This window comes from Eurytemora carolleeae, unplaced genomic scaffold (assembly GCF_000591075.1).
Source record: "Eurytemora carolleeae unplaced genomic scaffold, Eaff_2.0 scaffold224, whole genome shotgun sequence".
NCBI lineage: Eukaryota > Metazoa > Arthropoda > Copepoda > Calanoida > Temoridae > Eurytemora > Eurytemora carolleeae.
In genome coordinates this window covers 307,483-333,554 of record NW_019396123.1, presented here as the reverse complement: position 1 = coordinate 333,554, position 26,072 = coordinate 307,483, and the positions used below count along the sequence as shown (strand labels likewise).

The 26,072-nt window shown below is 33.4% G+C and overlaps 4 protein-coding genes across 5 annotated transcripts; all 4 read left to right on the top strand.

Moving 5' to 3' along the window:
* Nucleotides 1-968: 968 nt before the first annotated feature.
* Nucleotides 969-2,221, top strand: LOC111695624 (uncharacterized). Its single transcript, XM_023465006.1, has 4 exons — nt 969-1,060; nt 1,182-1,261; nt 1,540-1,659; nt 2,036-2,221. Exons 1-4 carry the CDS (start codon nt 1,015-1,017, stop codon nt 2,219-2,221), a joined length of 432 nt encoding a protein of 143 aa, XP_023320774.1. The 5' UTR covers nt 969-1,014.
* Nucleotides 2,222-2,256: 35 nt separating this feature from the next.
* LOC111695614 (uncharacterized) lies at nt 2,257-5,437 on the top strand. Its single transcript, XM_023464992.1, has 3 exons — nt 2,257-2,414; nt 3,440-3,539; nt 3,739-5,437. Exons 1-3 carry the CDS (start codon nt 2,268-2,270, stop codon nt 4,416-4,418), a joined length of 927 nt encoding a protein of 308 aa, XP_023320760.1. The 5' UTR covers nt 2,257-2,267; the 3' UTR covers nt 4,419-5,437.
* LOC111695615 (transmembrane protein 43-like) lies at nt 5,425-11,461 on the top strand. Its single transcript, XM_023464993.1, has 9 exons — nt 5,425-5,558; nt 6,076-6,156; nt 6,276-6,510; nt 7,302-7,375; nt 7,969-8,142; nt 8,426-8,514; nt 9,567-9,729; nt 9,901-10,050; nt 10,329-11,461. Exons 1-9 carry the CDS (start codon nt 5,444-5,446, stop codon nt 10,457-10,459), a joined length of 1,212 nt encoding a protein of 403 aa, XP_023320761.1. The 5' UTR covers nt 5,425-5,443; the 3' UTR covers nt 10,460-11,461.
* Nucleotides 11,418-16,949, top strand: LOC111695613 (methionine aminopeptidase 1D, mitochondrial-like). Of its 2 annotated transcripts, XR_002763906.1 has the most exons (8): nt 11,418-11,587; nt 12,034-12,164; nt 12,605-12,779; nt 13,375-13,554; nt 13,764-13,883; nt 14,111-14,222; nt 15,825-16,373; nt 16,690-16,949. XR_002763906.1 is itself a non-coding variant. In XM_023464991.1 (7 exons), the coding sequence occupies exons 1-7, from the start codon at nt 11,488-11,490 to the stop codon at nt 16,150-16,152; spliced, it is 1,146 nt and encodes a 381-aa protein (XP_023320759.1). In that variant the 5' UTR covers nt 11,418-11,487; the 3' UTR covers nt 16,153-16,949. The 2 variants fall into 2 exon arrangements, 1 of the variants encoding a protein (XP_023320759.1); XM_023464991.1 differs by having other exon boundaries at nt 15,825-16,949.
* Nucleotides 16,950-26,072: the final 9,123 nt, after the last annotated feature.

Here is a 26,072-nt window from a genome sequence, read left to right as displayed (position 1 = left end):
CTTATTCCTGTGATACTGATTTTCGCCATTCTTTCTTTCTTTTCATTCTGCAGGGGGGGCCCCCCCCCTCTCAGGTGCTAGGGGAGGGCGCGCGCCTGGCCGCCCCCCCCCCTAGTTGCGCCTCTGACAGGGTGTCCCACATCATATTAGACCGCCAACGGGTCTAAATTGCGATTTTCGGGAAGCTAATAAGAAAATTTAAAATTAGAATGAATCAATTTTAAAAATAACGTAAGGCTTATATAAGAATTTTCTTGGGGAAAATGATAAGTTTTTCGAGGATTAAGGGTTTATTTGTCGTTAAAGATTGGAGATAATCTAATATGATATGCGACGCTCTGTATGTATGACAACCTTATGAATCAAAATTTAAAGAATTGAATTTATAGAAAAATAATTCAAATGAGCAAGTAATGTGTTGATTTGAACTAGAGGATATGACGTCATGTCAGTAGTTCAAATGAACAATAGTTCTAACGAACATATAGTTCAAACGGCGGTAGTTATTCATCTCGTGTAATCTCTTATCATAAAAGGCTATTTTGTAACTGAAAAATCAGACTAGAGAAGATGATTGTAAGCACATCTGCCGCGGGTCCTTTCCATTAATTTAATATATATATTTTTTCACAGAACAAGAATTTAACTAAATAAAAAATAGAAATAATAGGTGTAAGTATAATATAATTTCTTTGGTCGCAGCGCCGCTCCCAGCTCCTTAGCCTGTCCTTTCCGCGACGCTCGGTCCCTAGCCGCAGCGCTTGGGCCCTCTAACCTGTCCCAAAAATTGTCTTAACCTATAACCTAACCTTGAAATACCTTAAAAAATAGGGTCCGTGGGTCTGTCCNGAAATTACCAAAAAATATTTTGCCGTAAATTAGTGGTCATGTTCAAAATTGATAGGAAAGGGGGGGGGGTCTATAAATCTGACTGACCCTAATTTAATTTCTTGTGGTAATCTTTTTAAAAACGAATATGAATCTATCAGTGAACATACTTTTCAGACCTCTAAAATGGCAGCAAATGAGGCAGAGGAAAATGTAAAAATTAAAACCACAGGTAATACATATATATAAGCTGACACTATCAAGACTTCGCTGACACTATTCACCCTATAGATGATAAATCACACTGATTCTTACAGTTAATTGTTTCGCATCTCTGATTCTCATATTCTCAGGGTTGGGAGCCATTTTCAACTATATCCAGGAGAACAAGGATACTCTGGCGAAAGAAACCAAACCTGATCCAAATTCTTCGGTAACATCCTTGTATTTTTATACATACATCGATTGAACTAACAATAAACAGCCGATTGAGCTAAACTGGGGTTTTGTAAATTTTGAAATTAATGCACATGAACAAAAATAAATTATTCATTATTCGGCTCAGAAATTGTCGTAACCTACACCTCAAACTATAGAAGGAGTTATTTGTTTGGTCATTTTCACGAGAAAAAACTTCAACTAATTTCACAACTTTTTGTCAAATGAATAAAAAAATATTTTTATTCATAAGATTAAAAAATATATGTTTAGTGGAAGAATGTTCCATTGGATCTTTTATGTGATGTCGGGCACGGGATTCCTAAGTCCCGGAAATCCCAGCGACCTTCTGCATTTTTCTGCGACGTTTGTCAAATTGATCTCAACTCACAGGTTCGTCGAATCGATAGACTTTATTCTCATATCAGCTAGGAGATACATAATCTAAGGGGTGTCCGATCTTATCAACTGGCAATTTCCTCAACTTTTTGATAGGAGTTACCTGACAATTTACTGATTTTTCCGTTGAAATGTTTCATATTCCCATATTTATCATTTTAACCTCTAACATTTTTTATGCATTTTGTGGTTGGATAAGATGATTTTTTAATAATGGAGGGATTATTTTACCCCTCTGAGAGATTTATATGGCACTAATTCATGTATCTTGATACAAATTATTTAAAATTATGTTGTACATATATGTGGATTTCTAAATCACATGAAACAACATGATAATTATCCATAAATCACAAAATGATCAACTTAGGTGACCTACGACACTCATGTTGCCGGGATAAAACACCAGAAGAAAGCTCGAAACTTGAACCACCTGGAGAAGGGACTAGGAGAAGCTTCTCTTAAACCTCAAATCAAGAAGAATAAAGGAGTATCCTCTACTAATATTAAAGTTAGAATTTTATTTTTATGGGAGTGTTTACGAAAATGCAAGTAGGTGCAGGAAGAACTGTTTATTGCTTGTTGTAGGTGAACATGATGCCATGTATCTGTGTGATCTTTGCTGTACGGAGGGACCCTGTGGAAGTGTGTTTGCTCATATAATTGGATTCAAACATAAAGAGAAATATCTAGCCATGAAATATAATCTAAATAATCTTAGTAAACATGATATGGCCAGAGAAGCAAAGGTGAGTCAAGAATTTTAGTTTAAATTGATATTTCGAAAAAAAAATATTATTTTGAATATATTTTCTTTTAATCCGTCTAGAACTAAATTTTTAGAAAACTACTGAAATGTTTTAAATATTTGATTGATTTGTTTCGGTTCAGTCATCATTGATCTATGTGTCCTGTCCACTCATTTTTACACAATATACAATTTGAATTCATGTGAAATGCATTCTATTTCAATCTGATAAATACACTAATTGTTCACTGGATATTAAATGTTATAATGCATCCTGTACACTCAAATGCGCTGTTCACTTATGTACACTATAGACTTGAAGTCTTTGTACACTTATACACTGTACAATTATGTACCCTTTTCACTTATGTACATTTTACAATTTTGTACATTTTACAATTATGTACAATTACAATTATGTACATTTTACAATTATGTACATTTTACAATATGTACATTTTACAATTATGTACATTTTACAATTATGTACATTTTACAATTACGTACATTTTACAATTATGTACATTTTACAATTATGTACATTTTACAATTATGTACATTTATTCATTTATGTACTCTGTACATTTATATACACTGTAAATTTATGTGCACTGTACACTTATGTACATTGTACACTACACTGTAAACTTATTTGCACCGTACATATATGTACACTGTCTACTTTTAAACACTTTCAACTTATGTAACCAATACACTCTAAACTGTAATAAATTTACACACTAAATTGTACAGTATACACTTATGTACACTTAACATAGTAATGTTCACTGTATAATTATTTGCACCTTAAACGTATGTACACTCTACACTAATAACTATTTTCCTATGTACCGTGGGTAGTGTAAACTGTACACTCATTTACATTACGCTTGTATATGTTATACAGCACAGTTACACTTACGTGCACTTTACACACTTTTGTACGCTTATTGTACTTTTTTGTAACTGTGATTAATGACTTTATTACGTTGTACTGTACACTTATATACACTGTTAAATATTTAGAGGGTGGAGAAGCTGGAAGGTAAAAGATTAAATGACATTACAACTATAATAGATGATCTCAAGTATCCCTGGCCTCCTGGCAAGAAACCTGAAGGATTAGGTAATTTTTTCAATATTTGAATAATTTTTGATGCTGGATTGAACTGAACGTAATATCAGAATTAAGTTGACATCAAAACTGGTTTTTTTCTTTTTGGCTTACAGATTTTATTTTCATCGTTTATGATGTTTTCCATCGCGTTTTATTAATTTTTTCTTTTCAGTAACCTCAATCTTGATTTTCATGACTTTGTTTTCAGCTAGAAAGAGGCCGATTGAAGAAACGGAGGACGACGATGCTAGCTCAGAGATTTCTCTCTCAAGGGACTTCGCGAGACGAGGTTACGATTTCAAGAGACACACGGAGGAGGGAATTAAACCCAGTCTCTCGGAGAGTAAAATAGCCAAGGTTCTCGGAGCGCTCCGGAGCTGTCAGGTTAAAACCGAAGAGGATGCCGACATGGCGCATCAAGTTTCCGCGCATCTTGTGCGCGCACTCAGTGATTACAAGGAGATGACCGGAAACCCTGCCGAGACTAGACTCGTCCAGGCTAAATGTGATCAAATCCTAGATCTACTCTTCAGTATCAGAAAGATTACGTCCTTTTCCAAAGTAAAGACCGGAGAAACGTCCGGAGAGTGGAAAGCAGATGTAGTGGATTACGGTCACGGACAAGCACCACACTCGGAGATAGGGTTCGGAGGAGGAGGGGGTGCTCCAGGATACGGAACCTCAGGACCAAGTTCATTAGTTGGAAGATATTCCACTTCAGCTGAACCTGATCCATACTTCTCATCCTCTCTACCCAACCCTGCTTATCAAAGTATCCCAGCTCCAAGAAGGTTTGAACCTGAAAGTACTGTTTATGCAGAATCGTCGTATAATTCAGCTCCAGACTACAGAACTAGTGATTCTCATTATGAACAATGGAGAAATTGAACTCGTAAAGTGCAAATAATTTTTTAGGAACAATGGGGGAGGGGGTCAGAGCACATTTTAGTTTTATCTGTTACTGAAGCAACCAATTCAATTGATTTAATGATATTTAAGGGAAAAATTACTTTATTTGTATTCAAAAAGTAACTTTAGGTCAGGACTTATTAGTGAATATTATTGTTAGACCCTTGAATGTAATAAAGCCTATTTCGTCATTAAAATTAATTTTTTTTTTTAACGAGCCACTTTTTAGAGGAGTAGTAAGATACGCTTTATATTAAAATATTTCGAGGGAAATTTTAATTTTTTTATGTTTAGTTTGGTCGATTTCAAACAGACCAGATATATTCATGATTTTAAAGTTTAAAATTTAACGAGGCATCTTTTTTTGACTCTTCAGTCTTCAGTATCTTTTGTGGTACTTATTCTCAAAGATTCAAATATTTAACCTCAATACATCCAATTCTGAAAACCTAAATAATTTGTAATATTTTATTTTGGCTCTTTTTGAGTAAAACTTCTCAACATATATTAGTTAAATCACGAGGTGGGGTTCATATGGTATAATCATGAGAATAAGCACAATAAGAATTGATGTCATAAATATGAAAATTCAATTTTTACCATATTAAATTTCATCTATTATTAATTTCTTTTCTCTCTGATTTTGTCTTCACTAAATTATCTTAAATGTGCATTTTTATTTTTCTGTTTTCTTGTTTATGTAATTTTGTATTCGTAAATATACCAGTTGAAAATACCTAGGTTTGTCTGTATAGACGGGAATACCCGGATATATATTTATAGATCTAGTATATAAAGACGGGAATACCCGGATATATACTTATAGATCTAGTTTATTAAGACGGGTGTACCCGGATATATATTTCTAGGTCTAATATATTAAGACGGGTGTAACCGAATATATATTTCTAGATCTAGTATCTTTGAGAATATCCGGATATATACTTCAAGATCTAGTAAAAGTGTATAAACTGAAGAACCCTGATAATTATTCCAGATCTAGTATGTACAGACGAGAATACCCGGATATCCCGGGTATGTTTGATGCAAGGTTTAGAGAGTATAACAGGCCGAATTTATACAGAGAATTTCAGGCATCATGGCTCATTTCCATTGTAGGTAAGAATGTTATCCCTTGGGAAATTTATTTCGGGAATGTTTCATGTTATTTTCTTCATCAAAATATTACGCATTCTTAGGTTGCATGTTATGCTTAACTCATTCATTAATTAAGCAAAGAATAATTAGGATAGGTCAATGTTTCAATTTTATTAAAACATGTGAAGATATGAGTATCAAAAATTTCGCATTGACCTTGCTGAAAATACCCAAATATTTTCAAACTTGTTTGATTTAGGACAAAAAAAAAATACTTTGTTTGGGACTCTGACCAATGGCTTTCCCAAACCGTATTTTTGAGAATAATTTTCTCAATTGTTAACTTTTTAAAAGTTCTTTTTTTACAGTCATTCTTAAATTCATTAAAATTAGGATTGACCAAAATCATAAGAAAATTGTAAATTCGATATTTTTATATTTTCCTGGACGCACACTGTAAACAGTAGTGTGCCGGGTCTATATATTGATACAATATAACTATTAATATTATTATAACTTATTAGAATTATTTCTTGAGGATCTATAATGATAATAATTGGATGTGGATTACTTTTCTGGAATGAAGGAAGAGCGGTGAAGACATCTGTTTCATTAGACGGTAAATATCTTTTTCATTCAGTTAAATTTGTTTTCCATTTTTCAGTAAAAAAAAGGTTTAGGTTAAACTATAAAGGCTGGGGGGNGATAATAATAAATTTTGATTAATCTTTGTAACAGAGGGACTCCGGGATATAACTGTTCCTGAAACATTGAACGTTGTGTTCGAAGAGAATTCTGGTAAACTAGTTCTAGTATCCGGTACTCTCCGTATAGAGGATACCCTCCAGGATCCAGCCTACGCTATCTCCATTAACGCCGTGAAGCTGCGCCGCGTGGTTCAGATGTATCAATGGTACGAAACGGAGGATCAGCTCTCAGCCAGCCTGGAGTCTGCTGAACATGATTCACACAGGTAGGAGGACGGACCAGGGGTTATTTTGTATATAGGAGAAAATACTTTTCGAAATTTCCCCACCAAAAGTTTATTGTAAACATATGTTTTGTCTTCATATAAGATTTTTCCTCACATGAAAATCCTCTATATATTAAGATTTACAAATAAAATTATTTTAAATCTATAAAAGTTTGTGAGAATTCATGTCAAAACTTTTAGATAATGATAAAACCAGTGCTTAGGATCCGGATCCAAGGGGTGAAATATAAACCGAAAACTGCAACAAAAAAAAATCTTTTTTACTCCTAAAACCAAAATCTGAATTTTTGTAAAAAAGAGAGATTATAAAAATTTCCTCATTTCTGAATGGTTCATCGAGTTCTAGGATAAAAATATCCGAAAAAAAAATAAAACAAAAAATTTGAACATTATTTTTGTTAAAAAATATTCAGTAAATCTATAAGAAATGACCTGGATCCGGATCCATTTTTTTCCATTGAGGATCCAGGATCCGCATCCGCATCAAAATTAAATGGATCCTAAGCACTGGATAAAACCATACCAGAAGGTTTTATTGTGCTGTCCAATCAACACTGATAAACATTATGCTAAATTTGTTATATTTTTTTGAAAAAAACAAACTTTTTTTTCCCCTCTAATAAACATAATATTTTAAAATCTTGCACAATGCGGGAAATTCAAAATTTATTTTAGTAATTTTTTTTTTAAAAATTAGTAAAATGAATGATTTTAAAATAATGATATTAGAAAACAAATATTTGAAAATTTTAATAATTTTTGATATGCAGAGAGAAGACCTACTCCTATAGCTCCGACTGGTTTGAATACCCGATTGAGAGTAAATCTTTCTACAATGAGCTGGGTAAATCTTTTTTTCTGTAACCATGAGTTTTAAAAATGTTTTTAATGGAAACTTTTTTCTTTCTTTTTTTGACTTTTTTCTTAGATATTTTTCGTATAACACACCAGACCATTTTTTCGTCCGCACCACAAATGACGTCACAATTAACCATTATTTCTTCCGATCACACCTTTTTTCGTCCGGGAGCTTGTCTTTGTGTTTTCAGATATATATTTTTATGTCTTATAACACTTATTTAAAATTTAGGCAACGTCATGGTATTCAATATTATTTGATTTTGTTTGAAAAATATAACGGTATTTAAGCCCAATTTAGCAGAAAACGGAAAATGCCCATTTTTCGTCCGGACCACACCTATTTTTCTGTTATTTTCTTATTTTACTCCTTAACTGCAACTTTTAAGTGATAGTCGCTGGGACTTTTATAATCTACAACTAAAAATTAACATATTTTTGGTAAGGAGCATTGATATATTTGATTTATTTGATATATTTGATATATTTGATATATTTGACATATTTGATATATTTGATATATTTGATATATTTGATATATTTGATATATTTGATGTATTTGATGTATTTGATATATAGGGCATCACAATCCGCATCCTGAGGACTGGCCAGCTAACAGCAGTATACAAACAAATTCCAGGGTTAAAATTGGAAACTTTCTCCTTGGGTCAAGTGTTAAAGAGAAGTTTACGGAGTTCAAACCATTTACTAGCGGAGAGAGACCTAGAGTAGAAGGAATCAAGATCTATGCAGGTGTGAGGTTTTTTCAAAAGAATTTTTTAAAGTTTGTTTTACAAAAAGTTTGTTTCCTTTGCCTGCAAACATTTTCTTTTCGTCCATTTTTTTAAAAGATACTTCTGTTTTCATTCTGTTTATTTTAACATTTCTTTATTCTGACCGTCCATTTTAAGTTTCTTTTCTCATGTGAGGTTCCGAACAAAAAGAGGCCCAATCGGTTATTTGATCATAACAAACCAAGAGAAAATCCGAAAATATTAATATGTTTATCGATTAATAAGTTAATCTTTTATTTTAGGTTTATATTATCACAGCGCTAACGTTTGGCAACCAGAAATAGGAGACTATAGGGTTCAGTTCACGTACGCCGGCAGGGACGGAGAGGAGGTAGGTGGATAAACTGGCAGGGATGGAGTGGAGGTAGGTGGATAAACTGGCAGGGACGGAGAGGAGGTAGGTGGATAATTTGGCAGGGATGGATTGGAGGTAGGTGGATAATTTGGCAGGGATGGAGAGGGGGTAGGTGGATAATTTGGCAGGGACGGAGAGGAGGTAGGTGGATAATTTGGCAGGGATGGAGATGAGGTAGGTGGATAAACTGGCAGGGATGGAGAGGAGGTAGGTGGATAATTTGGCAGGGACGGAGATGAGGTAGGTGGATAAACTGGCAGGGATGGAGAGGAGGTAGGTGGATAATCTGGCAGGAACGAAGAGAAGTTAGGTGAATAAACTGGCAGGGATGGAGAGGAGGTAGGTGGATAATCTGGCAGGGACGGAGAGGAGGTAGGTGGATAATCTGGCAGGTGGATAATATGGCAGGAACGAAGTGAAGGTATAGGTGGATAAACTGGCAGGGATGGAGAGGAGGTAGGTGGATAATCTGGCAGGTGGATAATATGGCAGGAACAAAGTGAAGGTATAGGTGGATAAACTGGCAGGGATGGAGAGGAGGTAGGTGGATAAACTGGCAGGGACGGAGAGGAGGTAGGTGGATAAACTGGCAGGAACGAAGAGAAGTTAGGTGGATAAACTGGCAGGGATGGAGAGGAGGTAGGTGGATAATACGGCAGGAACGAAGTGAAGGTATAGGTGGATAAACTGGCAGGGATGGAGTGGAGGTAGGTGGATAAACTGGTAGGTGGATAATCTGGCAGGTCGATAATATGGCAGGAACGAAGTGAAGGTATAGGTGGATAATCTGGCAGGGATGGAGAGGAGGTAGGTGGATAATCTGGCAGGGATGGAGACGAGGCAAGGTGGATAAACTGGCAGGGACGCAGAAAGGGTAGACAGAATAATTTGGTAGTGGCGAAGTGAAAGTTGGATAATCTGGTAGGAATGTAGAGAACTGGCGGGGACAGAGCAAAAGTTGAGTAGATTATATGACGTAACGGAAATTGGTAGACTTATTTAATCTTTGATATCATCCATACATTTAGTTTACTGTGGTTGGAAGGCAGAGTGGACGTGAGATCCGTCCCTACACTACGGAATCTGGGGAGGAGTTGTTAATCCTTCATCCTGGGATCAGAACTGCTGCAGAGGTTTTCAGATCGGAGCATAATACTAACAGAACCACAACCTGGATATATAGACTAGCAGGTTTACTGATTAGTGATTAATCTTTTGAATGTTGGTTCACGTCCGACTTATCATTTTTCAAATATTTCAGTTTCTTGGCCGGAGATCTCGATTATTCTGCTTGATATTTTTTTTTGTGCTCTTGAATAAAAAATACGTTGTCATTTAATCTTTTCATACTCTTTTGTTCAGGTTGGTTCATTTCATTCCTCGGATTCTCCTGTGTTGCCAATCTCCTGGAGATGTTGATAGATTTAAATCCAATATTGAGACAAATCCTTGCTCTGGGTTTCTCACCAATACATTTCTCCGCATCTGTTACTGTCACGTTAGCTATAATAGGTTGGTCATATTTTATTTTATAATAAATTTATGTTTGCGGAGGCCTCATATTATCACATATAACTGAAAGGACGGGAGCTCAAGCCTAAATGAAGGATTATAAAAGAAAATTGAGTTACGGATTGGGTCAATTAAAAAAAAACATTTTAAAGAGACCTTCTAAATAAACAAACAGAGAATATTATTTATAGATATAATTTGAACTTTATTTTTGACATATGAACTTAATTTTTTAATCCGCTTTTTTAGAACTATCAAAACGATAACTAATTGTGCAGGGTTTGGCTGGGTCTGGTATAGACCTCTGGTTGGATTATCTCTGGTGTCAATTTCTCTGGTTCCTTATATAGTTCCTTGTATCAGATTATTAATGATCAGACGAGCAGAGCGATCTCGATACAGACCCTGAGAGCTTTATCAACTTCGCTGTCGTCTTCAAAAATTCTAGAAAGAATTTGTTTTAAAGTTTAGCCAAATTGCAAAAAATATATTATCAACATAAAATCTCACAATGACGCGATTCTATCTAAAGACGTAGAAACATTTCTCATTATTAATGAGTAGTTTCGATCCTGATTTTTGTTTAATTCTTGGTTTCCATTTTGATAGTAAATTAATAATTACCTATTTACCATTTAATAGGCTTTCAGTTGTTGGAATATTATTCATATTTGCTCAAATTAACATTGTTTTTTCTACTCTAAGTAAATTTTTATAGTTTAAATCGGTTTTTTTTATTATTTTAGTTTTTCTTCAATTTTGTAAAAATTTTGTGTTAGGAAACCTTATAATTGCATGTCATAATTTCACGGTAGTTTCCTGTCGTTTGTAAATCTAAATGGTCGGTTAAATTTACCGTTAAAATAAAAGTCACAAAGAATGAGCTTTACAATGATTTCTGCTTTAAGATACATGCAGATAAAAAGTGTAAAAATTATCCAATCAACTGTTCCACTTAGTCCTCGATGCAGTAATGTATTGTATATTAATGAGCATACCCCCTTTTTTACCACTCTAGTCCGTGCCCATTTGGTGATATAACTCATAAAATGAATATTATTATTATTATTATTTTTATTGTTTTTATTCACAATCTTATTGGTTAGCTGGTACAATGTCGGTTGTCCGCTGTTGTTAAAATGTGCAAAAAATTAGTATAATCATCTTGAATTTGAAGTATAGGAAGTCTGACTTGATGTGATACCTTACATTCTTTCTGTAAAACTCATCCCTTACCGTTGTTGTACTTTTCACCAATATAATCATCCAATAGTATTTAAGAAGCTTAAAACAATTGGAACTAAGCGTTAATCTCAACATTTTAGATTTAATTTGATTTAATTTAATTTGACTTGTAAATTGTTTACCTTAGTAAAATCTATGCATGATGTCCGTATGTTTGAGTTTCAGATGTTTTGTGGTATAAAATGAGGAAGGATGAGAAGGTCAGGGATGGGTTGGATAAACCCCGACTGTTGGCGTGGATTCTGGTCTTATCCTAAGCCTCCTCCGGTAGAATTCTCCCGTATTCTTCCAGGTTCGAAGTTATATTTAAATTCTTTAAGTTCTTGTCACAAACTCTCATTTTTTTAATCCATATAACTTCGCAACCAAAACTATGTATACTGTTAGATCAAAAAGTATTAGTTTGAAATATCAAATGTCTATATCATCAGGCTACAAAGTTATATGAATTAGAATATTTGAATCTGACAATAACACGGTTCCAACGTCTGGATGATAAATAGTAAAAGATCAGTTCTGCGGAATCAATGAAAATTATATTTAGTGGAACATGGTGTGACTAAAAAGATATTTATATTTCTAAAAATTTGCAAAAATGTAAAATTTCATACATTTTTTTTCTCTTCTCGGAACTGTCCCAAATAGTTTTAATTCCTTGGTAATATTGATAAATAACTTTTATCTTCAACTTAAGTTATATTTATAGCTTCAAGATAATAAAATTACTCGTTATATTAGACAATGCTCCAGAGCTCCCGGATCTAACCCTGATACCGGACCATGTCCAGAAACCAGGATATTACTACACCGGAAAACCGGAAGTTGTTCCTCAAGTTCCGGTCATCTGGAACTTGGAACAGATAGATAAGGTATAAATATTTAAGATAGACTTATCATTCTTAGTTTTGGATAATTGTTCTTAAGTGAAGGGAGTGAAGGCTTCTTTTGATAAAATTGTCAATTCTTCATCAAATTCTCTAATATTTGAAGTATTCTGGTGCGTACATTTGCCCAGAGGGGGGGGGGAACCTAAATTTTTTCTTACTAAGTGGAGGGGGTTGGGGCTTAAAACTACCTGGAAACCATAGATTGATCCATGGGGGGGGGACTAAGCCCACCTAGTCCCACCCCCCTGTGCATGCCTCTGGAAGTATTTTACATATTCTTTAGTTTTTGCTGAACCACTTGTAACTCTTGTAACACTTAAAAGGTTAGGGGGTTGAGGGTCTTTTTTCCTTCTGTAATATGATCCTGCGGGTTCTTTCTCCTTTCAATTTTAAAATGTCAATCCTCAATTTTGAAATTATAGATTCGTAGTTCCTGCAAGATTGCGAGTGGTGCTCTGAACCTAGGAGAGTCTCTAGTTGCTCCTGGAGTAACAACTGAGAAGATAGATTCTGAAATCCGGGAGTTTATTCTGAGTCACGGAGCATATCCGTCTCCTTTTAACTTCAAGGGGTTCCCTAAATCTATCAGCTGTTCAGGAATATCATTCATTTTCTGATTATTAATTTTATCCGTATCCGAATCATTTACTGTACTGGCGGTAGTGTTGTTACTCGTTTTGGTTAGTTATTTCTTTCAGGTTTAAACTTTGGCATAATGTTAGAAATGATTTTTAATTGTTGATTTTAAATTTTAACTTTTATTACACTATGATAAAATTTGACCCTTTGAAATATATGCAAATGAAACGAAACAAAAACTAACCAAAAACGTTCTTTTTTTAAGATAAAAATATTTTAACAGTTTTATTATACGTTATTTTAAAAAACAATTAACAGCACCAACTGGAGGGTATGAACCATTTTTTCCCCGTCTAATTAGTAGCGATGTTTTTTTTTAAAGAAACTGGGACTCGCCAAAGAATTTAATTTTCTAATTCTTTTAACTTTGCAACCTGATATCGTAGATCTATGATATTTCAAACTATTAATTCTGTCAGATCTAATGGTCTGAGTTTGAAATATCAAAGATCTCAACAATCAGCTTGCAAAGAGTTAGGGATTAAAAAATTAGAGATCAGTTAATATAACAAAATCATAAATTTTGAAAAATTATGAATTTTAAATGATTTAGTAAACAACGTTGCTGCTCATGGTATCCCAGACGCCAGAGAACTTGAACCCGGAGATATCATCAACATAGACATCACCGTGTTCAAGGACGGATTTCACGGGGACTGCTCCGATACCTTCCCAGTCGGAGACATAGATCCATACGCAGCTAAACTCATCGACATAAGCAGAGAGTGTTTAGGTAATTACCCGGGCACTCTCGTGCATTCGCCACTCTCCGCTAAAATCCACTATGTCTTTGATCAGTGTAGTTCAGGATGCTGTATTCCGCAGTACCTTACGCATATTTAGAGGGTACATGATTTAACTATATAGTAGCATACAAAATAATGGTGTTAACAATATAATATTATTAATAATAGTATTATTAATAAATATGATAACGTTTAGATATTAGTATCTTGAGATGTAAGGACGGAGAACTATACAGAACTATCGGAGAAACTATTGATAAATGCGCCAAAAAGAATAAATTCTCCACTATACAGATTCTATTGGGACATGGTATAGGTCAGTTCATTAGATTCTTTGGAGAACTTAATTTTTTCATATTTATGAACATGGCTAAAATAATAATAATTAACAAATCCATTTGAAATTAACTTTTCTGAATTCAGTGTTTTAAGACGAGTATATCAAATTTCGGAAAATTTGTAGTTTAAGAACAAAGTAGAGTTCACATCCCATCATCAAACAATTCTCTTTGATATAAAAATTTTTATTTTGAAAACTTTTAGGAACTTTTTTCCACGGCCCCCCTGACATCTACCACTGCTTAAACAGCTACCCTGGAAAGATGGCTGCAGGGATGGTGTTTACTATAGAGCCTTGCCTTTCCGAAGGAGATAGGTTATATCAGACTAGTGATGTTAATTGTGTGGTTCATTTTTCACATATATTTTCTCTCACCCGATGGCGGTCTGGGCTCTCTGACTAGGGGGTGGGGGGCCTTTCAATTTCTTTACTAATTTTCTCCTAGTGTTCTAAGTTTGTAAGAAAAGAAAGTGTTTTCAAAATTGTTTATTCTAAACATTGTCAATCTTTGACTATGACAGAAAACACATGCAAAAAAAGAACGTGTTAGAACGTTTTTTAAAAGTTTTTGAAAAACTAACCAACGGCTGAATTTAAAGAATTTGAGCCGCAGCTTAAATTTAAGCCGCGACTCAGATATGGTTGGTTCCACTTAAAATCGTATTCAATGTTTTAAGATTTAAGCCGGCGCTCAATTGAAACCAGTTTTTGGGGGGATTTGAGACGCGGCTCAAATTTATTAAATTTGGACTGGTTAACAATTAACATCACTCGAGGAGCCTTATTTTAAAGGGGATAAATGCTATTTTATAATGTCGAGCAGTCTCTTGTGACATTTAAATATCAAATATTTTTGTTTTTCAAATTCATGTTTTATATTTTGCATTTTGTGCATTGCTTGATTTACAGCGATTACAATACATTACATGGTACATTGTACATGGTGGTACATTGTACATGGTACATGGTACATTGTACATGGAACATTGTACTTGGTACATTGTGCATGGTACATTGTACATGGTACATTGTACATGGAACATTGTACTTGGTACATTGTACTTGGTACATTGTACATGGTACATTGTACATGGTACATTGTACTTGGTACATTGTACATGGTACATTGTACATGGTACATTGTACATGGTACATTGTACATGGTACATTGTAAATGGTACATTGTACATGGTACATTGTACTTGGTACATTGAGGGTTTGCCATTTTTCTGCGAGAATTTAACAGAAGCAAAAAGTGTTCTTCTAAAATACTAAGACATGTTTATTAAATGCATTTTACTCAAATATCAAACATGGCTGTCTCAAATGGGGTTTAATGATAAAATGTGGAAAAAATCATTTGTTTAAGTGAAAATGAAAATTTTGAAAAACTGATCAAAGTGTGTATCTTTGGAACCGGGTTGAATGTCCAAATTCAAATCAATTTATAGAATTTAAAAAAATTGAAATTTGACCGAGTTAGGTCATAAAAACACTTAAGTACATCATGCAATTTATTTTAAGAAAAAACGAGTTTTGATCATAACTTGCCAATTTTCAATAGTTTTCAATTCTGTGAATTGTTTTGAACTCCGGTTTTCAAGCCGGTTCCATTAAACTCCATTTGAGGGACCCATTTTTGAATTTTGTGAAATGCTGTTTATAAACATGCCTTAGAATTCCAAGTATTTGCTAATTTGCTTCTGTTAAATGGATTCAGAAAAATGCCTCACCCCCTATTGAACGCTTTACAATGCACATACATTGTTGTGAGATTTGATTAAGCTTAGAGGTTATTTTTAACCTAGTTAAAAAAAACATTTTATACGTACATTTGTATTTTGTAGTTTTAAAAACATTGTAAAGTAATTCAAGTGATGAGAAATGTCCATTTATCTAGTTTTTTATTTTTACCAGGAGAATCCGATTTCTCCGGGATGGTTGGACAGCTGTAACAGTTGATAACTCGAGAACTGCACAAGCTGAGCATACCATACTCATCACACAGACCGGAGCAGAGATACTAACAAGCAGATCTGGAGATATGTTAACCAGTAGACCGGGAGATGTGTTATGCAATATACCTGGAGAGGAATTATCTAGTAGATTTGGAGAGGTGTTATCCAATAGACCTGAAGAGGAGTTATCCAGTAGATCTGGGGAGGTGTTGTCTAGTTTCCGAGATGTGTTTTCTAACAAACCTACCGATAAAGTATCAAGTAGACTTGGAGAGAAAGAAAGCTGATAGTAAATATATATCTATACAAGTTTCATTTTCTAGTCAAACGTAGTTTTTATGGGGTGTCTTAATATTCATGAGATTTTGTTAGAATCTTTCAGAACATAGATTGAGACACCCTGCAACTAACTAATGAATAATTGTTATGATTTTGTGAACATCTTTTACGGGTTTAGTTTTAACAAATTATAGCCTTCAAGCCTTACATTGTACACTTCTCATTTTCCGTTAGGAGATATGCGTATTGGTACACATCATGTTGTACACAGAGCCTGAAACTTAAGACAGAGTATCATGAAACCCAGTATCGGAAACAATGGTTTCATGAATGGAGTTTAGACAGTTTTGTAGCCACCATTATTGTTATGAAATATTATCTTATTTGGTTTCTTTGTATTCTCTTTTTGTGTTCTAATTTCTCAAATCAAAATCTACACAAATGTTTCATATTGCTAAAACCTCAAAAAGGAAAATCAGGACTCCCTTTAATTTCAGGCTTTGATGTAGAGCGTACACTGTATACCTTTATGTGTTGTTCCTAAGGAGGTTATAACGTTGTACACTGTACACTGTACATATTGTACATTGCACAATTCGAACCCGATGTTTTGTAAACTTATCTTTTTAGAATAAAAAAAAATCCAATAGCATTTTGTAATTAAATGTTACTGATTATCGTGTTACTTACATCTTGTTATTGAAGTGTGTAAACTAGATTTTATATTTGTAACTTTTTGAGACCTATAGATTCATTCTGTGTTTGAAAAACCCAGTGAAATAAAGAATTCTAAAGCCACAAGATATTTAAAGGATTTATTTCATGATTGAAACGGATAGAAAATATTTTGTGCATCGGGCTTATGAAGAATTCGTAGTTAAGGTAAGTACAATAACACTACAACGATTGGGAATACATGTAAGATATTATCAAAAGTATTCTTTCGAGTTTGCTCTTATCTTCTGTTACTCATATTTTGTCTATACTTACCCTTCCTAAACTGTACTTGTTCTAGTGCCTTCTAGACTTCGTATTCCAAACATCTTAAAATGGTCTAATGTATTATCAATACATTTATAGGTAATTATTTCTTAACTTTATCTGCTCTATTCTTGTCCTTCCATACTTCTTATCTGCTCTATACTTATCCTTCTATACTTCTTATCTGCTCTATTCTTGTCCTTCCATACTTCTTATCTACTCTATTCTAATCAGCTCTATACTTATCTTTCTATCCTTCTTATCTGCTCTATTCTTATCCTTCCATACTTCTTATCTACTCGATTCTAATCAGCTCTATACTTATATTTCTATCCTTCTTATCTGCTCTATTCTTATCCTTCAATACTTCTTATTTGCTTTATTCTTATCCTTCCATACTTCCTATCTGCTCTATACTTATCCTTCAATACTTCTTATCTGCTCTATTCTTATCCTTCAATACCTCTTATCTACTCTTTTCTAATCAGCTCTTTACAGGGTGTCCCAAAAAACACGGAAATTCAATGACGAATTGGATATCGTCTTTGTTATGAATTAGCATTGTATAATACCTAATTTCAAAAGCCATAATGTTATGCCTGCTAGAGTTTATTTTATGACAAGATGAACAGTGTAGACGGACAAGTTTACTCTGTATACTGCAATTTTCTTGTTTTACTATGTATGTCCGTATGCAGTCAAAACATAAACAAACAAAATGTGAACATAGCAGACTAAACTCTTACAGATTACAGCTTTCTCAGTAGGTATCACTATAATAAATCAAAGAATCATTTAATAAGACGATATCGAATTCGTCACTGAATTCCCATGTTTATTGGGACACCATGTACTTATCTTTCTTTTCTGCTCTATTCTTATCCTTCTTATCTGCTCTATTCTATCCTTCAATACTTCTTATCTACTCTATTCTTATCCTTCAATACTTCTTATTTGCCCTTTACTTATCCTTCCATATTCTTTTTATCTTATCTATACTTATCCTTCTATACTTTTATATCTGCTCTATTCCTATCCTTCTTTACTTCTTATTTGCTCTATTCTTATCCTTCAATATTTCTTATCTGCTCTATTCTAATCCTTCATTACTTCTTATCTACTCTATTCTTATCCTTCCATACTTCTTATCTGCTCTATTCTTATCCTTCAATACTTCTTATCTGCTCTATTCTTATCCTTCAATACTTCTTATTTGCCCTTTACTTATCCTTCCATACTTATCTGAACGGAAAATATGTGTGCCTCGCCTTTTTTTTGTTCGTACTTCACACTGACACTTTTCTGTTTTCTTATTTTATTCCGAAACTGTAACTTGCAGGTTATTTTGGACTGGGAGTTTTAGAATCTACAACTGAATTTATATTTTTAGTAGGGAACATAGAAATTGGTTTTTATTTGCTTGAGGGAGTAACAAAAAGAAATTGCCATGAAATGTTTTTTTTATAAACCAATTTAAACATTATGACGTGGCTAAAATTTCGAATATAATAATAAAAACATAAAAAAAGAATTTAAACAATGCCGGACGATAAAGGTGTGGTCGGACCTACATAGTAATTTGGTGAATTTTGAAATTTGTGGTTTGACAAAAAAAATGTTTTGGTGTGTTTGCCTTCACTCACTTCTCATCCACTCTGTTCTTGTAATTCTTATTTAATCTTTTTTTCTTTTCGCCTCATCCTTTCACACTAAAGTAAACTGGAATCAAGATTTTATTTTTACTCCTCTAATTGAAGCGATCAAAACAATTGGGAAGAACAAAAATATTTTGAATTGGTGATATTTAACCGATTAAATTTTCTTTCCTCAAACTTGTTCGTGGTCACACGTCCATCCTCATTTTCTCATAGCTGATTATCTTCCTTTATCATCATCCTGACTATACTTTACATTTTTTGTAATGAATTATTTATTTTACATGTGTAGTGTAATTTGTGTTAAGGGCCAATCATTTAAAACAGCCCTTATCGGCTAGATAGGTCCTTGCTAATAAATTGTATGTCTGTTTTCAATAATTTTTAAAACTTGTTTTAACATATCATTAGTCGAAATAAATAAATAAAAATCCTCCCATACGCGCTTTCTGAACCGTTGTTATTATTTTAAGTAAGCTTTTGTATCGGGTCTATTAATAATAAAATTTTGTCCTAAACTTTTAATCTGGTGTATTCCAATCCTAAATCTTCGCAAGAATGGAATGCAAGGAAAGTTAATTGCTGTTGCGTATACTCTGAGTACATATTGAAACCAGTTCTCTCTAGGCGGAATTTGTAAGCAAGATTGGATGCATCAGTGTCCGAGGTGGTTAAAAGCACTGAATTTTGATAATTTTGATAATTCACATAATAGTTTCCTATAAGCAGAATATTTCATTGATTATTTATATGAAAGATGGATCCCATGTCAGACTTCGACAACCGTCTTGTGTTTACATTACCGCCCAGTGACAGTACACTGCAGTACAAAAGATGCGAACACACCTAAAATAACTTTCCTTGCATTAAATCCTTGAATCTTCGTATCTGGTCTAAAGTAATATAATGTAAAACACTAAAATATTAGATTCATTGATCTTAGTAATATTCATGGTTGAACAGTTTGAGTAGCGGATCAAAGTAGGGAGGGAACCCCCGGACGCCATGAGCCTCTGCTATGCACACATCGAGCCTCCCAGATTCGTTAGGCAGACGAGCCTCCACTTTACAGACAAAGCCTACGCTATGCAGACCGTGCCTCCACTATGCAGTAGACGAGCCAACTCTTGGAGGCTCGTGTCTGCATAGCGGAGGCTCATGGCGTCCGGGGGTTCCCTCCCTCATCAAAGTTCCTGTGTAATTATATTTTTAACTTCGTGCTTAACAGATGAAAATATTGCCAACATTAAGATAAAACTTTTACTAGAAGAACAAGGACTATAAAAATAGCATACAATATTACGTCATTTTGGTCGCATGTTTACGTTACCTAACTCTGGCATAGTCAGTGACAGAACTTTTCTATAATAAATCTCTCTACTTAAGTTATAAAAATCGAAAAATAATTTTTATCTTAAGAAAAGTAGAGATAAAACATGACAGTTGAGAAACGACAATGATCTTTGATAGCTATATCTTTTCTAATTTAGATCTTTGATTGCTATATATTTTCTAATTTAGATCTTTGATAGCTATATCTTTTCTAATTTAGATCTTTGATAGCTATATCTTTTCTAATTTAGATCTTTGTTTCTTAAAAACAGTTGTAAGTAAACATACAGGTCGGCGTTATTTTTACATAATCAACGATTGTGAATTAAACAATATAGTTTTTTATATTTTTTACGATTTAAATAGTTTTGTATAGATTACATGATAATTTTTGAAATTAAATAATTTTTAAAATTTTAATATATTTTTTCTAGATAATTCAACCTCTTTTTTGTGCACTATCCGAATACTATATCTAATCTTAAGAAAATTTGCATTATTAAAATAGTAAAACGACTTTTGATTTTTCGTCACGTAATGAAACTATACTGTAAAGCTTACAACTTTGACTTTCCACCTAGATATTTATATTATGTTTTTATAAAGTATACAAAGAAACCTTTGACAGTTTGTAAAAATACAAGACAGCTTCAGAAATCCTTGTTGTCCTTAGATATCTATTACGTATATCAAAGATGTCCTTAGATATCTATCACGTATATCTATCACATCTATCACGTATATCACGTATATCAAAGATGTCCTTCAAGTCGTCTCTAAACTCTCAGGCTTGGAGATACTTTCTTTATCTTTCAGGGAAAATGTGGTAAAGTTATAAAAAATATCGCATGAAAATAATGTTCAAAACTAGAGTCTCTTCAATTCGAGTTGGTACGGTAAAACTATAACCACGTTATTCGTTAGAGGAAACAAACCTTAGAGTTTCCCAACCGGAGAAAGTTTCCCAACCGGAGAAAGTTTCCTAACCGGAGAAAGTTTCCCAACTGGAGAAAGTTTCCTAACCGGAGAAAGTTTCCCAACTGGAGAAAGTTTTCTAACTTAAAGTATTTCTACCCTAAGGGTGTTCGACCAAAAGATCTTAATTTAGGTGGGGTTACAATGAGGTTCATGAGATAAGCGGGGAAGTAATTCAATTAGACATAAAATCCCACAGGGAAAAAACTACCCGCTTAATATTAAAACCACTTGATATTTTCATGATTACTACTTGATTAGATCGGATTTTCTTTTAGGTCGGGTTTTATGGCACAGAAATGTCTCTGATCATTTAATAATTAAATATCATTATATTTTTCTGTTCCATTTCTAAAACAAGTTTCTGTTTAAAAACTGGATAAATTCAACTCACTTTAAGTGCTTAAAGGGACTGTAAGCGTAATTTTAATTGTGACCATCTATGAAGGATGGTCCCGCACGCACCTCTGACCCTTTAGAAAAAGTAAATTCAACCTAATGTCTGACCGAGTCAACCTTGTTGCACCAGCTAGTCCTATTGAGTGTCTACCTTATTTACCCAAAATCGGGCGATACAGTACAAACTGGAACCGGAAAGGTTGACCCGGCTTTGAAATTCAAATGTATTACGGCTGACCGTGCCCGTACCCTTAAAAGGTTTCTCGACGATTTATATGTTGATATGTTGATTATGTTTTTATTTTAGAAAACTGATTATTTTTATGGTTTCTCGACAAAAGGGATTTGCGCATTTCTATACTGAAGGGAAAATGTCAGGAATTATTAGAATTAAATAATTTTAAACCAAGAAAAACGACGATATCTTCCACATTATAATTAAATAATGGTTCCAAGGAACCGTTGTGAATCGAGCTTTTCCATCTTAGCATCGAGGGTCGCTTTAAATTACGCTTAAAGTAACTTCAACCCTGATAAATCGGAAAAGATTTCTAGTTTTTATTTATGTCAAAAGTCTGAGATCTTGAAAAGATAATTTGTTCTTAAATAAATCTAAAGAGTAAATCTTTGAGATTAAAACTTTCTATACGATAGAAGAAATTCCCCCCCCCTTATTTATAAAGAAAAGTATAACCCCCCCCCCTTTCTAGAATAATTGTAAAGTCTTTCCAAGTAGCAAAATATAGGCCAAGCACTCTAAATACTCCAGTTTTGACTAAAATATTATTTTATTTAAAAATATATTCTGTAAGAGAAACTCGACAGAGATGTAACAATTAAAATATATCAGTAATTCTAAATGCTAAGGAGTTGATTCTTTGCCATCCCTATATCTTGAAAACCAATGTCGTAAACCTTTAATATTTCAAACTTATATTATTTGATCTAACAGAACTCATAGTTTGAAATATCAAAGGTATTCGACATTGGAATCTAAAGATGTAAGGATTAGCAAAGCAGAGTTTGTTGAAAAGACTGAATTCCTTTGGTTCAAACTTAAATCAGGGTTTAAATGATCTAAGTTTGAAAAATCAAATTGCAAATGCAATTATAAAAGGATTAGAAAATTTAATTTTGTGGCAAAAATTGAATTTAGAAACTTTTTTATATGTAAACAAAATCACGTTTAAGTTGTCAATCCCTTTAGTCTAACATAAATATTTTAAACTGACATTTCATGTGAGCAATAAAACTTAGTGAAATTTATTCTGATACCTTCAATTTTCCTATATCTGCTCTTTTATGAAAAAAGTTTCTCGAAAAAAACTAAAAATCAAGAAAGATTATGTTACAGGGTGTTACAAGAAACATGACAGAAGTAAAATTCTAGAGATAGCCAAGGTACTATAAATGCAAGGAAAGTTATTTCAGAGGTGTACGCATTTTTTGTACTGCAGTGCACATGTCTTTGGACGGAAAAGTAAACACAATTGACGGATGTCACAGCCTGACATGGAATCCATTTTCACAAAAATAAACTATGAAATGTCCTGGTCATAGGAAACAATTATGTGAATTTTTAAAATTATCAAAATTCAATGCTTTTATTCTCCTCGGATAATAGACGCACACTGATGCATCTATTCTTGATTACAATTTGCGCCCAGAGAGAACTGGTTTCAATATGTACGTAGAGTATACGCGACCTTAATTAACTTTCCTTGCATTAGTACCTTGGAGATAGTACTTTTAAAATACGCCTAGTCAATAGTCATTCCATTTCAAAAATGTGGTCTCATGTTCTTTCGATATTACTGTAGATATGAAGAATTGTGTAAACATTTTGACACTTTTGATTTTTTTTAATATCTCTGACCGGAAATATTTAAAACACAAAAAAAACAGAGCACATGTTGGACATGCCAGGACTAGGGGACATTTTGGACATGCCAGGACTAGGGGACATTTTGGACATGCCAGGACTAGGGGACATTTTGGACATGCCAGGTCACTTGATTTCCTTCTACTATCTCTATTTTCTAATCTAACTGTCGAATGCGTCTGGAAACTATCGGTAACTTAATCTCCATGCACATTTGATGCTGCCGGAAATCTTATAAAATAAAGAGACAGGTCTCGGATTTTCAATTTTTAGAATAGTAGTGTTTAGTGTTGCAGTGGTAGAGAAGAAAAAAATTGTTTAGGAATATATGCACCCCTTACACAGGTTGTACTTTTTATCTATTAATATTTCTTAATAGTTTATTTATCAAACCTCAATAAGTACAAGTTCAAGTTTTCAAATCCAGACCAGATCCAGTTTATGGCAGGTCTCTGTATTCATAAATATATTAAAAACTTGTAGCATCAACTTTCATTTTAATATTTTGCTTTGCACTTAAATATAAAGAAGGGTTTTGATTAATCTCAATAAAGATCTGGAATGTGTCGGTCTTCCCATTTGATTAATGACCGGATTTAATTAAAAGCGAGAAGTAGCTGAACCGGGCAGACGTAGTTCAACCACTTCTCTTTTCCGTCAGCTCAAGTTTTAAAAGTAGTGGTTGAACCACGTTTATTCAGCTCAATGTATTCCTATTACTTAAGCCTGATCCCTGTTCTTTCTTATTCCAAATTTTTCGGCTTAAATGAATCTCAGGCGCGCAATGGATGGGGGGCGGTACCCCTGTGCCCCCTAGACATGCACCCCAGAGCCCTAGAGCCAGAGGCAGGCTCTAATTTATTAAACAGTAAACTTACATATATATTCAGATTTTTTACTTTTCTTATCGACAATGTCACAATTTGCCCATTTTATGATTATTTCTCATATTCTTTCTTGTACCTTAATCTTATTATTTTTTTCGCGGGGTTTCATTTAAAATGATTAGTAATTATGGTCGGATGACTAATAGTAAGCATTCAGGTAGATTAATATAGATTTAAAACTTTATTTTTTCTTAATACCGGTTTTTTAGGGGGGTGCACATCAACCGTTAGGGAGGTGCACACATTTTTTTTCAAAGGTTTTTTATGAAGATTTTTACTGATCTAACTTGTTTTAACTTTTTGCATACAATATTTTTTTATTGCTATACTGTCTTAATGAAATATAACGGGACTAAAGTAAAGTAAAGAGTTCTCTATAAGAGGAGACATCTTAAAACACTTTCTGCAATGTCAGTTATCAATGAACAGAAATTTTTACTTTTAAAAAGTTTTTTTGGCAACTTGCTTACTGATTATTTAAATAATTTCTTGTGAGTTATTTATTTTTTTTCTGATATTTTGAGACACACTGCTTGAAGCATATTTTTCTTTTGATTTAATGTGTGGTAATAAACTGGTTACTCACTGGTTAGGTTAATATATGCAGAATACGCCTAGATACATTAGTTCATGCATTATACATTTGTGAAAGAAGGGAAGGTGGCAAACTTTTAGGTTCAAATATGCTTTGAAAGTTCTCTAAATTAGGAACATTTTCCAACCGGGGAAAATGTTTTGTGTGTTTTATGAACGTTACAATCTTGGGAAATTATTCCAAACCCTAAAGAATTGGCACCTCCCTCTGTGAAGCAAGAACAATGCACGGTGTTCCGAATGCGCTCAGTACAGTTCAGTTCAGTTTTATATATTTAAAATTGTGTAGAAATATTTTCACAAACAAATTTTTACATGTTTGAAATAGTTCATTAAATCTTATTTTTTATTGTTTTAATCAAGGAAAGTATTTTGATGTGAAAGCAGTTTTCTACAGGCTTATTTGATGATTTGGCAAAGAAAAGAGAACTGTATGAGTTGCATGGAATCATGAATGTAAAATATCAGAGTTTAAAGACATGTATAAATTTCGTAAAGTCGTCTCTGAAGTCTCATCCTTTATGGGTAATCCTGTACTTCATTGTAACAAACACTTTGCAACTGAGGATTTTTCTAAATCTTAAAAGAAAGGTATTGCTGAAATCAACAAATGTAGGAATATTTTAAACTGTGAAGGCTGACTAGTGAATAGCTTGATAATGAAAACCATGTGCTGAACTTGCATGATAAATCTTGTGAAACTCATTGCAGAAACAAATGAGCAAATCTGCAAAGTCAAATTTTCGTCGGAAACATCTGGATTCAGGAATTATGTTGAATCGAAAAAATAACTTCTCATGTTTAAATATTTCTGATTTTGACAGAAATAGAAATTTCTACGATCTGTTGATATTACTATTCATCTAAATGAGTATTAGAAATACACATCTCAACCAAATTTTCTTCTCTTACATTAAGTACATTTAAAAAAAAAACTATCAATAAAATTCTTAAATTGTTCAGGTCCCAGTTAATTAAATAATGAATAATTTAGTTGTTTTTAAATATTTATAAGTTTATTTTTACTAGCTGGAGAACTGCACCGTTGCATTTATATAGTTATTATTCATAATGTCAGACAGTTACTCCCGCTGTTTACCCGCACTTGGTATTAAATCATAATTTTAAGTTTAAAATTGCTAAAATTATTTGCCTAATATTCTTATTTATTTATGTTTCTGTGTTCCATGTTTGATTTTGGTTCACGTTCTGGTGTTCCATTG